The 16,209-nt window shown below is 45.5% G+C and overlaps 2 protein-coding genes across 3 annotated transcripts in view; one reads left to right on the forward strand and one right to left on the reverse strand.

The window, feature by feature from the left end:
- SOS1 (SOS Ras/Rac guanine nucleotide exchange factor 1) overlaps positions 1-1,649 on the forward strand; it is a 48,832-nt gene extending 47,183 nt beyond the window's left edge. For both annotated transcript variants that reach the window (XM_088160861.1, XM_014891157.2), the window contains one exon: positions 75-1,649. In XM_088160861.1, the coding sequence (XP_088016987.1) occupies positions 75-578 (504 nt within the window). In that variant the 3' untranslated portion in view covers positions 579-1,649. The remainder of the gene's footprint in view (positions 1-74) is intronic.
- Positions 1,650-4,884: 3,235 nt separating this feature from the next.
- The window catches only part of ARHGEF33 (Rho guanine nucleotide exchange factor 33), a 37,406-nt gene continuing 26,081 nt past the window's right edge, over positions 4,885-16,209 (reverse strand). Inside the window, exons 8-15 of the mRNA XM_088160711.1 lie at positions 16,003-16,132; positions 15,146-15,278; positions 14,312-14,395; positions 13,480-13,563; positions 12,609-12,757; positions 11,559-11,744; positions 9,168-9,921; positions 4,885-7,587 (exon numbers count right to left, since the gene is read on the reverse strand). Of these exons, the coding sequence (XP_088016837.1) occupies positions 7,450-7,587; positions 9,168-9,921; positions 11,559-11,744; positions 12,609-12,757; positions 13,480-13,563; positions 14,312-14,395; positions 15,146-15,278; positions 16,003-16,132 (1,658 nt within the window). The 3' untranslated portion in view covers positions 4,885-7,449. The remainder of the gene's footprint in view (positions 7,588-9,167; positions 9,922-11,558; positions 11,745-12,608; positions 12,758-13,479; positions 13,564-14,311; positions 14,396-15,145; positions 15,279-16,002; positions 16,133-16,209) is intronic.

A 16,209-nucleotide genomic window follows, 5' to 3' on the forward strand; every position in this document is an offset into this window, starting at 1 on the left:
TCTGTTTCACAGCAGGGTCCTGTGCTTTGCTGCCACTTTGGAATTTTACTGACTGAAATGTTTGTGTACCTCAGATTACTTCTGCACACCAGGACAACCCACCAGCAATCCCTCCTAGGCAGCCAACCTCTAAAGTGTATTCTCCAAGGTACTCAGTGCCTGATCGGACCTGCGTCTCTGACTCCTGTGTTATCACTGCAAACCCTCCCGAGTTACCGCCACGGGAACCTGTGCGAACTCCGGATGTTTTCTCTAGCTCACCACTACACCTCCAGCCCCCACCCCTGGGGAGAAAAAGTGAACTTGGTAACACGTTTTTCCCAAACAGCCCCTGTCCATTCACACCCCCTCCCCCCCAGACACCTTCTCCACATGTAGCACGGAGGCACCTGCCATCACCACCTTTGATACCACAGGATGTGGACCTCCCTTCTGTTGCTGGACCACCTGTTCCTCCACGACAAAGCATTTCTCAACATATCCCAAAGCTTCCTCCAAAAACTTACAAAAGGGAGCACACGCACCCGTCGATGCATCGAGATGGGCCACCCTTGCTGGAGAATGCCCCCTCCTCCTGAACTGTCCCTCGCGCTGGGAGTCACATTGTCCTGGTGCTATGTCTGTTGCTGGCAATGGATGCACCGAACCTGGTGGTGTCAAGGAATTGGGATGTGTTTGCCAAACACTAAGAACTCTCTGATGTGTTGGAAATGTAGTATACAGAAATGGAATTGCAGAGACAGACTTTCTAGTGGTTAACTTGCTATTCTTGTTTTAGTATGCAGGACACTGTTCTAAAGTAATTGGACAGCTGATTGTACCAGAAAACAGTCTGGAGAGACTTCTTTGGCCATTGAGCAGAAACTGCGTTTGTACAATAATCAATCATGTCCAGTACAGGAAGGAAAAACAGTCTTGTATCCATCAGTTCCGTACAGTGGCACAGTTTTCGGAATGAAAACATTATGCACTTTTTTTAAATCTCAAACAGGGAACTTTACATCCTCCTTAGTTTTCCTTTGCTTTACTTACTCCCTGCTTTAAAATACCTTCCTAAAATTATGAGAAGGACTGTGAGGAAGATCTGTGGTACCTAACCGAGCTAGAATTAAGGCAAAGCATTGCATTGCGGTCCTGTTTACAAGTTGTTACAATGAGGAGTAGGGGGTACCTAGGCTTCACCAAAGAGGTACTTTATTATTATTTTCTGAAATACTGTGGTGCCAGTTCAAAAATAAATTTTTGCCAGGAAGCATAATGCCTAATTATTGCTTTCTTTAGATAGAGTGGATGAAAGTCTTACATGATCGAGGTGACAGCAATTTTTTTTTTAAAAGCAGCACCATCATCTGAAGCAAATATACTACATTTAGAAGACTGTTAATTTCTGCTAGGTTATGTCATTCTTTTTAAGGTTTACTGATAGTCCATTTCATGGCTACTAGCTATTCTTTTTCAGTCATGCCATGAAAACAGTCACTTGTCAACTTCGATAGCTATTGTCATGTTTTACTAACAACAGATTAATCAGCATACATAGAATTGCCTTGCGGTTGCATAAATCGTGTGTATATAGTGAATGTTGCATAAATATACTTGCAGATTGTTTTTAATTTAATTGAAATAAAGATAAAGATATGTTTGGCTGACATACGTTAAATTATTACATGGACAAATGTTCAACTTAGTTTTTCAGTTAAGCACTGAGGGGCATAAAAGCCCATCTTGTGGTACATATTTTTCCTAGTTCAGTGTATGTGTTCTAGTAATAAGAGACTAAAGAGGTGTTTCTGGCATATTACAAAACAATAATTCAGCAATATATGAGAGTCTGGGTTACACCCAAAATGAATTATTATACTTTATGAAGTGTTTCCCACATCGTGTATGACACATGTTAGAAAAAAATCAAACTTATATTAATCTTTACAGTGGCTTTCTCTGGCCAAAATACACATGACAAAACAGGAATGTTGTAAGTATTCTGACATGGTTTATCCATAAACCTGCATGCTGCTCTTCGGCTCCAGACGGACTGGGACAGTAATGGATGACAGTTGTTGAAGAAAAGGAGCTTTGTAATGTCCTTTACAGTAGGTATGTGAAGCATAAAGTGTCTAATCTTCAGTCCATATGGCTCATGGGGCAAGTAAAATTCCCTCACATTTCCTCTTTGGAAGAAGAACGCATCTCAGGATCTTGGAAAGTTGTGTCTCTTAAAGGTAGTGTCAGTTGAATGATGGCAGAAATCATCTTTTTTAATGCTTTCAGCAATGCCATTGGTCAGGGCCTTTTCATCCTTTAGTGTGGTCGTTACATTTGGAAAGCATTTCATCAACAGGAATGGCAGTTTTCACCACAGTTAGATATTGAAATTGTCAGTTGTATTCCTTCTTAGATATCTTTAACAATGTTGTTTTGAAACATTTTTTTCTGTCAGAAGAAAAGCAAAGTGAAGATCTCAAAACCTTGGCTTCAGAGGACAACATTTGTGGGAGCTTTATAAAAACTCAAGCCACGGGATGTATAGTTTAGGTCATGGTTTCTTTGGATAAAAACAGCATGATGGACATGCTGTTGGCAGTGTTACCTAAATTATTAGCTCCTTGGTGGGTTACCCGGAAAACTCCGTAAATTGAGACTTTCTGATCTGTATTTCTTCAGCACACTTATCTGTGCTGTTGTGCAGCTAAGGCAGAGCAGACCACCCAGTGGTGAGGTTGCTCTGTCAGGAGAGACCTTGCATAGCTTCTGCTAATCAGCAGATTTCCTAAATGTCAGTAGGTTTCTGCTTTCCTTTGTGAAATGGGGAATGCTGTTCCCTGTTTGTGGTTGAGGATAAAATTTCCTGGTGAGGTACTTGGATAACAGGTGACAATGGTCACCATGCAAGAACCTAAAGTAAACATTCTTTGGAGGCCAGGGGTCAGTCACAGTGCACAAATCATGGTGTTGACTCCGCTGCAAACAGGAAGGACACGGTCAGAATCAAACCTGTAGCATTTAGGAGTTGAATACAACGGCTAAGCTACTGTTTTGTGTCATGGCAGCTCTGTGTTAATAATTTCTGATCTGGAATGGCTTCTTTGGATCATGTTTGCATTAGTGACACTACTTTTCACATAGAAAATTAAATCATTTTAATGATGCTCTATCTCCTTGGTAGAATGACCCTGATTTGGTCTGGTGTGGCCTGGGGTGATGATGTGATCTGGACAATGAAATGTGGTTGTGTGGAGGCCTGGAGAGTTGCTGTATTAGTGTAGAGAGCTGATATATGGCTAAAAGTCAGCCAAAACCACTGCAAACTGTGCAGGCAGGGTTATATAGCAGAACTTCATAGGTTTATAAGAAAGATGGGGACAACCTTTTTGGCAGGGCCTCTTGCAGTAGGACAGAGAGTAATGGCTTTAAACTAAAGGAAGGTAGATTTAGACAAAATATAAGAAAGAAGTGTTTTACAATGGGTGTGGTGAATGACTGGCACTGGTACCCCAGAGACAGGCTACCCTGGCACATTCAAGGTCAGGCTGGAAGACCTCTGAGCTCTAGGTGAAGATGTCCCTGCTCACTGCAGGGGGTTGGACTAGATGGCTTTTAAAGGTTCCTTTCCAACCCAGACTGTTCCATGATTCTGTGGTGATTTTGCAGGTCCTGAGTATTTGCTTCTGTTCAGCCGCTGTGTGGAAAGTCGCTGTTGTGCTGCCTGGTGACCCCATGGTGACACTCCATTGTCATGGCAGTTCAGCAGCCCCTGCTACAAACTTGTCTGCTAATGGGGAATATTGTCTTCCTTCAGGGTTGATACCATGGAAGCACTGGAGTGCTCCATCCTCACTTTCCAGTGTGGGCAAACCTGCTGCTCTAATGTGCCTCTCTTAAATCAGGGAGGGAGAGGTCTGTCTCAGAAAGAGCATGCTAATACACGGGATTTAGATCCTTCAAGTTTTAGAGTGACATTGTGGGATATTTAATTATTTGTCTTTTGTGTGTGTTTTAAATTAGATTTTCCCAGTGATATCTGGAAGTACCACTGTTGAACACAGTAGATTATTGGGCTTCATGGAAAAGATTTTTGAATTGTCATTTCTAAACCCAGACAATGCATAGGTGAAATGTTTCTTTGGGAGAGAAACCTGTGGCCTCACACAGGTGTAAAAACAAAAATGCTCTTATTTTGTAAATTCCATTCCTTATTTTTCATTAAAAAAACCCAAACCACCATTCAATGCATTTTCTGACCACTGGGAGCAAATTTACCTTTTGTGTTCAGTGGGAAATAATGTATTATGAGGGAAACTAAGTAAAGAGTCAGGTTTTTTTCCTCACTTTCTAGCCAGCAGGTGTAAAATCCTGTACTGGGTGGCTGAGAAGTTGAAAGGGAAAAATAAAATAAAAGCCCTTTTGCCAGATGCATGACAGTTTAGCTGCCAAATGTGCAGAACATCTGTAATATTTTTTAAAAGAAGGTAAACAGTGGTAGGTGATCAAGGACATGTTACTGGAATTGCTTTGGACAAGTTTGTTGCATCTATTCCAGAGTAATACTTTCTTGTTTTGACTCTAGGATGGCTGACTTAATCAGGGAGTGTAGCTATGGAGAGGTGTGGTCTAGAAGAATCTAAGGAGATGAAGATCTGTCACAGTGAGCTGCAGCAACAACAGGATCTTGACTAGAAGCCTGGGGAGTGACTCAGCTGAGTTCTGCATAAGAGGCTTAGAACCTCATATAGGGAACAGTCAACAGTCAGCTTGCATGGCTGGACTTGTAAGAATACAGGATTGTGTAAGTCATGTTGCCTCAGAAAGGGACCAGAGAAACATGTTTCTTTTAATGGATGCAACCTTCTGGTTGACTCAGTACAAGAGGCAACAGCATTATTTAAAGGCAACGTTTATTTAGCACGGGAAGAAAAATAATCCAGAGCACACATGTACACTAAAGATGGATTTGAAATGGATCCTGCAACAGGTTGTGCATGTGTGGTGCCAAGCATCATTCATTCATATTAATGACATTTGCAGATTCTGAGCAGGTACAAGGACATCGCAAGTGGTAAGTATAGGCCTGGAAGTAAGAACTCATAGAGAATCATAAAGAAATAACCATAAGTTCTGACTGTGCCTTAAATCACTAAAATAGAAGCTGAATCCACATGCATTTTACAAGCAAGGGTCTGCCTCTTTGGAAGGATTTCCTCACCCAGGAGTTGTGAGCAGGTAGTTTTTTTTCCTTTGTCCTGTTTCTGTCCTGGTATCTGCCTGGCAAATATGAAAAGCAGGTTTGTTTTGTGAAGGATAAAAGTGTCATTATATACATGAGACCAAAACCACAAGAATCAGAATCCTTGACAGCATCAGTGCATTACAGTGGACACTTGTCCATAGTGATACAGCTCTGGTTCCATGGACAAACAAACAGTTCTGTCTGTGGCTGATTCCTGTGCAGAACAAATAGGCTTTGCCAATGCTGCAGTTACTAGTATCTATCTCTTCCTACGTAATTTCTATCCTGGCCCTGCACAGTCTTACTAAAAGCTGCCAAATCCTAGGAACTGTCTGTGATTCAGTGGCTGGTCAGCATGGAGCAGCCCTGACTGGAAAGGGACAGGGAATTTGTAATTTTATGAGGATGTGAGGGAAAGGGAAGGAGATAGAAGGAGATTTTTTTTTTTTGCCATTAAAAGCCTTACATTAAAAAAAATCTTCTCAGAGTAGTTTCCAAAAGCTAGGGGAGGAAATTATGGTACTTTCCTTTTTGTAAGGAGGAGAAGTGGATATTTGTTTCATTAAAATCTGTGGGAGAGGAACCAGCTAAAACATCTTAATCTTTGGGGTTTTGCTTGGTCACATTTTTGAAACGTTGGGAAAACTTTGATTGCAGTAAAGGATGGACTTTGTCTGTTTGGATAGCCCTTTTCACAGCCCTTTTCACCCTTTGGCTCCAGCAGAGGAGGAAAAGCAGGTGGTAAATGCAGGTCAGTCAACATTGGAGAGCTCTGAGCCCTGCATCTGCAGCAGGTATTGGCCGCTGCTCTAGGCTCCCCTGTCCTGCTGCCACAGCCAGGAGAACCATGCAGCATGGTGGGTGCTCTTCCCTTGGCCCCAAAATCAGCCACCCTTGTGCTGATGTGGGGAGTCCCAAGCCCCCAGTGTCACAGTATTTCCCCCAAGGCATTGCTGTTGGCCCCATGGAGACAGTTCACAACTTTTTAAAGTGAAGCTGTCCTTTAGACAGACCAGTGTCACAGGCTTGTCAAAACAAGGTGATAAAACCACAGTTGCTCTTGAAACTGCCCTCAGAACATCCCAGCTCCAGGTGACAGCCAAGCTCACCAGTACTGCATTGGTAACACCTCCGTGCCAGTGGTGCTCTTTGTGCTGGTGTGTGACACAGGTTTCACAGCAGAGCTTCTCTCAGTCTTCTGCAGAGATCAGAGTTCCTGAGAGTTTGTCATGTCCAGGTGTGAGGAGGGTGGCCTGTGTGTGGCCTTGTTGATCTGTCCTTGCACAAGAAGGAGGGCTATGACTCTGAACATGGTGCATCATTAACTTTCCTGCCCTGGTGCCTCCATTTTTAGCTGGAAGAACTTTCCCAAAGCTGCACATGGTGGGGCTCACGAGGGTGTCAGGCCAAAGAGTTAGCAAAGCGTATTCCAGGTATTCCAGGTGTTTCCAGGAGCCAGGACACTGTTTGGCACTACCAGTGCCTGCATTGATCCACACTGGGGATAAGGTGGGGAAGAGTGTCTCTTGTGACAGGCCCTGGATCCTGCTTACATCACCTGCCTGGAGACACGGACGATTCTGAGAGCAGAAGCAGTGATTCCTACAGCAGGATGCAATTCAGGAAAACAGCATTCACACAGGAGGTGAAATAGGATTTTGGAGAGGTTCAAAAGAAAGGATGTTGCTGATTAGGCAGTGCAATGCTCAGGTGCTTCAGCTGATGCTTCTTAGACCTTCTCAAACCACCTGGGTAATGCGAGCTGGCCTCCTGGAATACATCTTTGATGGTGAGTTTTTTTGGAAAGCAGAGGAAAGAAGGGTATTTTAGACTTCTGGCCAGGATGCCAGGGCTGTAAAAGTAACCCTTCTGTCGTGGGTGAGCCCAAATAAGACCTGCCTTGAGTTTGGAAGAGCAAAGATGTATGGCAAATCAAGCAGTTTTGGGGGTGAGGGGGAGGAGAAGATACTAAGGTTTGACCAGAGCTTTCCAAAACTGAGGGAAGTTCATTCCGGTAGGGATGGAAGCTAGCAAGTTCCTGTGCTTATTGGACCTGCTGGTTGAGCTCCACTGCAACCCAAAGCCTGGCCCTGCCCTGTGCTAGAAAGAGCAGCCTTTGTGTTAGTCAGGGGGATCCTGGGGCTTTGCTGTCTGTCTCCACCCTCGGGAACCTGGGGAAGCACTGCTGTGCTTTGGCTGTGGCCTGCCTTTCTTGGGGCTGCTTATTTCTTTTTGAAGAGCTTGCGGAAGGAGCTCCGGAACCCCCCCTTGGGCTCGTGCCGCGGGTTGTGGTCGCTGAAGGATGTTTGCTCATTGTCATCCTTCTGGCAGAACCTGGTGTTGTCTTCTGCATGGAGCTCCTAAAAGGGAAAAGACAATTTAACCAGCATTTGCAACCTCACATTCTTGTTCCCTTCTCTCTCTGTTTCTCTTTCTGTGCTAGGAGGGACCTGTTGGGTGAGGAGGTGCTGACAAGGCTGGGAAACAACACTGCAGAGAGCTTGTTGCTGGCTCTAAGGCTGAGGCAGTGACAGAGGAATAGAAGGATAAGCATTGTTAGAGGGAACTGGAGCCTTTCTTGCTAAGTTTTTTGTTCAGGAGAAGCTCACTAGCTTCTTTTGTCAGTGAGGGAGCAAAATTGCTTGGGCAGTTGGAAGAACTTCCCACCCTCTACTTTCTCCCCTAGGGCAGGGAGGCATCAGGCTTTGGAGCTGTGATGAGGTGTGAAAGACTTCTGCTGGCTCTGCTGCTGCATGGTTTTGTATCTGTGGGGCACAAGGCTTCATTACCACACACACCTTGTGGTAAATGTGCTACTAAAAGTTCTGTCTCTCTTTCAGGAGAGTATGAAGCTCCTCTCAGCAAGACTCTGGACAGGACCCTTTTCTCCAATTCTGCCCACCACTGCCATGGTGATTTCCTTTGCACTGTGGGGGAGAACATGTCCTGCAGTTCTGGACAAACTCCACATTTGCACCCTGCTGTGGGCCATAGTTCTGTGCAGGTGAGTGCCAAAGAGTTCATAGGCCCCTTTCTCTGGGGTGGCTGTGTCCCCATGGCTCTTCTCCCTCTGCCTCATCTCCCCTGTTCAACCACCTACCACCTCCTTCACTCACTAGGCTTTTTTTTCTTTTCTTTTGAAGTTTCCTTGCTGCCTTTTCAGTCAGGCTGTTGGAACCTACCTCCCATCATCATTTGCATCTACAGTCTCCAATCTAAGCACCTCAGAGCATCCTTGGCCTCCACTTTCTTGGCTGTGACAGCCCAAAGCTGACTCTGAACAGAGTCAGAAACAGAGACTACAGAAACATTGTTCCTGCAGGACCTGGTGTCCCTGAAGGGTTACTGTGCTGTTTGTCATGTCCCATCTGAGGGACACAATTGCTGGGCTCTGACTGTTCTCACACAGACTTTGGCATGGATCTGTACAATCCAGGCAACAAATACATGTGAAACAAAAACTATGGACCAAATCCTTGCTGGTGTAAATGGGCTGAGCTTGTCCAAGTCATTCTGGTTTACACTGGCATGACTTACCCAGCACTCCTCACAGCAGGTGGAAAGGCACCTGTTTAACTGGGTGCCAACCACAGCACTAATTTTGAACAGCTTTGTATAAACTTTGTGACCTGCTCAGAGCATTTACCTGGGGGGAAGCTCAGTGACAGGTGGAGACACACAAGAGGATACCTTGTCTTAAGGGTGCTCTAGCTCAGCCAGCTGTGCACCTCAAACCCATGCTTGTCCCTGGGGAAGATGTGTGTGAAAACAAGCTGTCTTGACCCTCCCTTGGGCGTGTACATGCAGTTGAGGACATGGAATGTGTGGGCTTGAAAGCTGTTTTGTCGTGTTCTACTCTAACTGTATCTCAGATCTTTCTCCTGCTCTGTTGCACCGCCATGTGCCTTTTTTTTTCCTCCTCCTATTTAAGCCTCCTTACTTCCAAAAAGCTCGGTTTTTCACCCGCTCCTCTCTGTGGGGGGAAGTAGCTCCTTTGGGAGCTTCGAGATGAGGCTGAGATCATGTGAGGCTGAACATTCCTGTCCTGCTTCTGCTGCAGACGGCTCCCACTGCTGCTCCGTGTGCTGTAGAGTCTGGTGCTCACGCCCTCCGCACTCCGTGGCAGCTCCTTCAGTGACCTGCTCAGCTGCTTCCCTTTGCTGTGGAACATCTCACGTTTGTAGGTGCTGCTGCTCACGGGAGTGCAGCTCTTAGGCAGTGGCTGCAAGGCGTGGTCTGTCCTCTCTGGTTCTGATGTGAAGTTCACAGGCCTAAGGAAGCAAATATCCAAGCTGGACTCAGAAGAGGCCGGGGAGCAGTTCTCAAAGAGAGGGAGGTTTTGGAAGGTGTCGTCTTCGTAGGGACCTGGCATGGTGAAAACCTCCCCAGGGTAGTCAAACTCTTCGTAGCTTGGTGCAAAGTTTCTGGCATCCTGCAGCAGTTCCACGGAGGTTCTGATGGCTCTCTCAGTGTTCCCCACTGCGTCAGCCGGTGGTGCTTCATACTCCATTTCGGGGATGGATTGCAAGGGGGCTGTCAAGGCCTTGAGCTCCTGCTCTGTCAGCTGAGAGGAGGCAAGGATGTTCTCTGGCCTCTCATGTTTTCTGCTTTCCATCTCCCAGTCAGGGGGCTTTACAGCCTGGATATTCTCCATAACAGTTGGCTGGGATTTTTTCATCTGCGGTATCAAATGCCTTAAAAATAAAAACCAAAACAAAACAAAAAAACAGACGGAAGTGGAATACTAAAGGATAACAGAGACAGCATGACAAATCTCCCCCCACTGCCTCACTCTCTCATCCCTATTATGTTGATTTTATGGCCAAAAGGTACTCTACTCTCTTGGAGAACAGTAACAGAGGTGTCTCTTACAGAAATTGCCTGGCTGGTTAGGAGGATCAAACTTGGAGAGACAGAACTGCTTATCCAATAGCTTTGGCTGACTTTTATACTCTACAGCATGAAATGAATAGAAACTGAGATGAGAAGCCAATTGCTCCATCTCTCTCCTCTTCCTCTGCATTTTAGATTTTAACTTTCCTTCTCTCTCTGTAATGTAGGAGCTGTGCCTCACTTTCCTGTGGTCTGGTTGTCTTTTCAGGTGGACTGAGTTTTTCTCTTGGGTAAGGTGACTCTGTCCTCAAAATGTGTGAGGAGTACTTGGAGGGTTCCTACCCTCCTTGTGTTCCAGCTGAGTCTTCAGTTCAGGATGAATGTGGGGGTGGTGCCAGCTGAGGTGGAGGCCTGGAGCAAACAGTGAAAGGAGGGAGATTGGTTTGGGCAGTCTGGGGAGAAGGAGGCTAAGGACTGACCTATATCACTGCTAACAGAGTGGACTGGGAATGATGCAGCCAAACTCTTGCTAGTATCAAATGAGATAAGAAAGCACAATGGCCACAAATTTTATAAGAATAAAGGTAAGTCTAGCATGCTTCTCTCATCATCTCATTTGGCACCTGTCAGGCTGGAAACAGCCAAAGGGGAACGGCAGAGGTCACTTGGTCTGTTCAGCCTGGAGGAGACTGAGGGGAGACCTCACTGCAGTTTGCAGCTTCCTTATGAGGGACAGCAGAGGGACAGGCACTGATCTCTTCTCCCTGGTGACCAGTGACAGGACCTGAGGGAATGGCCTGGAGTTGTGTCAGGGGAGGTTTAGTTGGATATTAGGGAAAGATTCTTCACCCAGAGGGCACTGAACAGGCTCCCCAGGGCAATGGTCACAGGACCAAGCCTGACAGAGTTCAAAAGGTGTTTGTACAGTGCTCTCAGGCACTTGGTGTGACTCTTGAGGATGATTCTGTGCAGGGCCAGGAGTTGAACTCAATGATTCTTGTCCTTTCCAACTCAGAATATTTTGTGATTCTGTGAAGATTTCCAGCCCTGTTTGTCTTGACTTAGTCTTGTGTCTTTTCTAACCCATTTTATACTTGTATCTTGTGATAGCTAATCACATCGTTCAATTGTGTGCTGTGTGGAAAAGTAATTTTTTCCTGCTCTGAAATCTTGGTCTTATTTCCCAGCTCTTGTAATGTTGACAGTGAATAATGTAGAGCGTTACTGTGCACACCACTGTCAGGCCTAAACAAATTGATGTCCTCCCTGACATACTGCCTTAGCAGGCAGCCCTGGGTAGAGCTCAGAAACATTCCCTGCTTGTAAACGACATGGTAGGAGATAGCAGGATGGAGCCAGCCCTTCATCTCTCTATCCATATAGAGAGAGTGGTTTTGGAAATTACAGCCTGTAGCTGCCTGGTGTCACTGGCATGGTGTGGATGAGGAGAGAGTTTTCAGCCTACTTTGAAAGCTGCCCACAAGGACAACAGGCTTACGGGGTGGTTGTGCCAGAGGAAGGTGCTGCTGGGAATGACTGTATGGCCTCTTCAGTGTGGATTCCACTGTCCCGCATTGATGCTGCACTGGGTGTTGGAGAAACCTCCTGGCTTGTACACTGGGAGGTGAGACCTTTGTACAACTTCACCAGGGATGACCTGAGGGATGAGAAATCCATCGTCGGGCTAAGAAATAAGGCAGGGAATGAGCACAAGCATGTAGAAGCACAGAAAACAGGACTGGGAGTGACCTTAATATTCCCATTCACCTCTGCCCACCCCAAGGAAGAGCCTGTTCCACCCAGTCTGCTCCAGCCAGCAGGGCATCCTGCTTTCTGTGGTGTTTTTAACACCTCTCCTGATAGCAGTCCCTCCCCAGAAATCTGCTCCAGCCCTTTACCACCCTCCATAATTGGAAGCTTCCCTTGAAATTTGATCTTGTCCTACTCCTCAGGTAAATCATCACAAGGAACAAAGGCAACCAGATTCTGATTTTAGTAAAAAGCCTTGATTTCAAGGAATTGTTCTGAACTGCAACTTGAGAATCTACATTCAGGGTAATTTCTGTCATACTTCATCTCAAACAGGTTATGAGAGGCTTTTGTTTCTCCCACCTCTTCCCACAGTAAGATAAAATAACACCATTCTTTTGGAGTCTCAGCCCATAAGGGAAACAGTCCTCACCCTCACCAGGGCCCGGAGCTGAACTGCCAGAGCTAAATCCCCGTGTGTTTTCCCACTGGAGAGTGACTTTGCTGCGAGCTTAAGGAATCAGATGATTCCATGAAACGTGGCTGCTATATTTAAAAGGATTTAGAAGTGATTTTTCTTTCACTCTCAGAGTTAGGAAGAAGGGCCCACTGCAAATCTGACCTCAGTTTGGAGGGCAAGTGCCAATAGTTGTTCTCCAGCATTCAGATGCAAAGGGCTTTGTTTTATTTCAACAGAGCAATGTTCCTGTTGATCTTGCCTGGACCTAAACCTGGACCTGCCAGGCTTCCCCCACCCCTCCCTTCCCTGGTGACAGAAATGAGCTGATGTTGTGCTTACTTCTTCAGTTTTTTCCTCTTCTGTATTAGCAGGTCTTCATTGCATTGGAAAAGGAGGCTGTAGTGTGAGATGAAAACCCGGAGGCGCTGCACACACACTAGCAGCAGGTAATAGTCAGGGTGCTCTTGCTCCGTGAACTTCAGGACATTCTGAGGCACAGAGGAGAGCAGGCTGTTTGGAGGCTGTCCTGACCCTTTCTGGGGAGAAGGCACTATTGGAACCATGGATTAGGGCTCTGGAGTGCTCATGGCACTGCCCTGGGGGAGCTTTTCTAGGCTCTGAGTTTCTGAGGGATTGAGATGAGGCCTGCCTTCCTCTAGTCTGGTGCAAATTCACAAGGAACTACTATAAATGTAATCATGGGATGTGTAGGTGATGCACTGGTTGAGTTTAGCTTTGGGTGAATACACCAATATTTTGATTTTTCTAGGGCTTGCTTTCTGTGTATTTGCCTTGTCTGAAATGTTTCAGTACAATTCAGATAAGCCTTCTGGGAACCAGAACTCTTTTTATCAGCCATCTCTCTGTAGGACAGGTTGTTGGGCCCTAGGAGCCCTCTCAGATGTGTCCCCTCTCTGGCCTTCTGTTTTCCCAGAGCAGCAGACAGCAGAGCCTTTGGCTTCTCAGGGGACAAATGCTGTTTCTGTTAGCTTAATTGGAGAAACTGGCAAATATAAGCAAGCCTCATGGGAAAAAGATGAAGCTTAACCTATTGTTAGCTGGCTTTCCCTTGCAAAATTTTTTTTTCTTCAGAGAACTCACTGGTTTTGTCAGGACCATGTAGCTGTACAGGCCCAAATACCAGCTCTGAGTTAAAAGTCACCTGATGTGATAGGAGTTCAACAACACAGTTTCCATCTTGGGGCCCTACCTGTAGATGAATAAGGTATTCAGGGATTCGCTGGACTATATGAAAGAAAAGAATGTAGAGATCAGACTTGATTTCTTCTTCTACCTGAAATAGAGAAAGCGACTTAAGAGTCTTTTCCACCCATAAAACACATCTCCTTCCAGATGGTTTTGTGGTTTAATGAGTAGTTATGCTGTAAGGAGCTACAACAGTTCACATGGGCACACCAGGCATTTAGGTTGGGGATTATCTACAAGGGACACTCAGCCTAATTAATTAGGGGGGCACGTGGAAAGTGCACTAGTTAAGTTTCAGTGAAACCCCAAGAAGACACTGTTGTTCAGAACACAGTTCTTAGTTTAGGCTCAAATTAATTGAACAAAAAGAGATTGACCTCTAAATTAAAATATCTTGGAAGCAAGCAAATGTGGTTCAGTTTTGCACTTTAAACCATCTTTATATTTAACTTTCCAAGTTTAAACCAAGAATCCAGGACCAAATAACTGAAGCTGAAAGTGAAGACTTTTCTTTACAATGGACTCGATCATTGGATGAGTCCTCCATTTTCCCGAAGCCAGTTCCTGGAAGAGGTCTGGATAGCATGTGCATAGGCAAGCTTTTGGGAGGTTTAGTCTGAGACATTGTTTCATGGCACAGCAGAAAAACAGCTGTGGTTTCAGACAATGAGGAAGGTGTTAAAACTGTCTTTTGTAGGTGCCTGTCAGCCATGGCAACCTCCAGAAAACAGAACAAGTGGATTGGCAGGAGAGTTCTATCATGGGTAAGCAGAACAGGAAGAGATCCAGGCTTGCATGTTGCCATTACATGTCTGGGAAGCAGGCAGGAAGTTTACCTCCTTCAGGATCACCACGTGGATCAGAGAGATGCATTCTGGCAGGTCCCTCAGGTAAGCAACGTAGTAGTCCAGGAAATTATTCTTACAAAAGAGAAAGAGAAAAGAACAAACAAACTTAACAGAGATTTTTGGTCACAGAGCCAGCCAAACTGTTGATTCCTCACCATCACTGCTGGAAGGTCACCAGTGCAGCAGAGCTGCTATTTCACTCCTTCAGGGCTTGGAACTTCTCAGGAAAGTCTGTTTTATAAAATGTGTTCAGCTGTTGAGCACAGTGTGTAAAGCTTTACTCCAGGTGGGTAGGGATAGAGAGGCTGGGCAGTTAGAAGTTCTTCTTATCTAAGACTCTTTAAAAAGTATCAGATGAGTTTTTACACATCCTTGCTGCTCACCTGGGCAACAGAAGTGGGTGCAACAAACCTCTGCCTGCCCACCTGCTTGTCAGAACTCTGAGCAAGGTTTTTTGGGGAAGGGGAGCATCAGAACCACTTTCTTTTCACACCCTCACTGGAAATATAGCCATTCAAGCTGCCAAGGCTCATGTGTGGCTCCTGCAAGCAGGTCTGGGTCTTATGTAGTTTATGGAGCTGAGTTGTAAGGCTGTTTGCCCACAGGTGAGTGTAGCATGTGGGATCCCTGAACAACAAAGGGGCTGTTTGCCCCAGAACTGTGCTCCAAGGGGGCTTGATGAAAGGCCTTACCCTTCAGACCACAGCTGCACAGCACAGCCCCTCTGTTCATGGTGCCTGGGCCTACCTATGCCCCAACAAAACATAATGAATCATGACAAGATTCTGGTCTTTAACAAAATGATTGACGTCTTTAACATACCTCATCATTTGTCAGCTTCAGGAAGATGTCTCCTAGGATCCCTTGTCGTGGCCAGCTGAGGACTCGTTCCTGGAGAGCGTGCAGTAAATCCACATGCTGCTGCACCAGGAATCGCAAAGAGTTGGGGAAAAAGCTAACGGGAGACCAAATCAGACTGGTTACACAGAGCAAAACCTCACCCCTAGTAAGTGAATACTGCTGAAGTGGGCATTCCTGAGTAGTCAGCACAGCCTTTCACATGTAATATTGACTAGACCCATTATTGCTGCTATAGTGCTGGTGTTATTAACTCCTGTAGTTGGAGCCCTGGCTGCATTAGAGGGTCCTGTTTTGGCTGCTGTGTACATGCAAGTACCCTCTCCAACTGGCTATTAATAAGGTGTTTTGAAAGCTCCTTAGGCTTTCCCTTATATGCATTGAGTAGCTGACCAGAATTAGCAGCACTAAAATCCCCCAGGCAATGCTGCTGTGGCTGATGATGCAGGACTGTGGTCCCGAGCCATTCCATTGAGAGCTTGGAGAACTCCCCAGCTTTCTGTGTTGTCCCATTTGCCAGGCCCTTTCACGAGACAACCCATTGATGCAGACCTGGTCAAAATGTGCTACTGCCTTTCTGCTACTTCATGTTGATTTCACCCAGAATCAGAATGAAGATGGTGGACAAGATGCAAGGGACAGGCAGGAACATCTTTAATGACTGCAAAAACCTCTCAGTGCCTCCAGTTTTCAACTAAAAATAAACTAAGTGCTCAAAGATCTCTGTGTGGATGTAAGAAAAGTCTGTGAGGGGATAATGCAGAAGTAATATTGACTGGAGAAAACTCCCCAAAAGACAGAGAGCACATTACATCAAATACCTTCTCTCTTTGGTGCTTCTTTTCACATCCGGCCCTTGCAGTGTGGCCTTGATCTTCAGGATTAAGGAAAGGTTGATGACGTACTTCCTTTCTGACTCCAGCAGCTCCAAGGCAATGTTCTGCCTTTTGGCTTTCAGAAGATAAATGGTTAAGTTTAAAAGTAAGAAAATACTGACCTCAAAGACAGCTGCATGTTAAACTGGTGAA

The sequence above is a fragment of the Sturnus vulgaris genome, chromosome 3, assembly GCF_052056855.1.
Source record: "Sturnus vulgaris isolate bStuVul1 chromosome 3, bStuVul1.hap1, whole genome shotgun sequence".
Classification (NCBI taxonomy): domain Eukaryota; kingdom Metazoa; phylum Chordata; class Aves; order Passeriformes; family Sturnidae; genus Sturnus; species Sturnus vulgaris.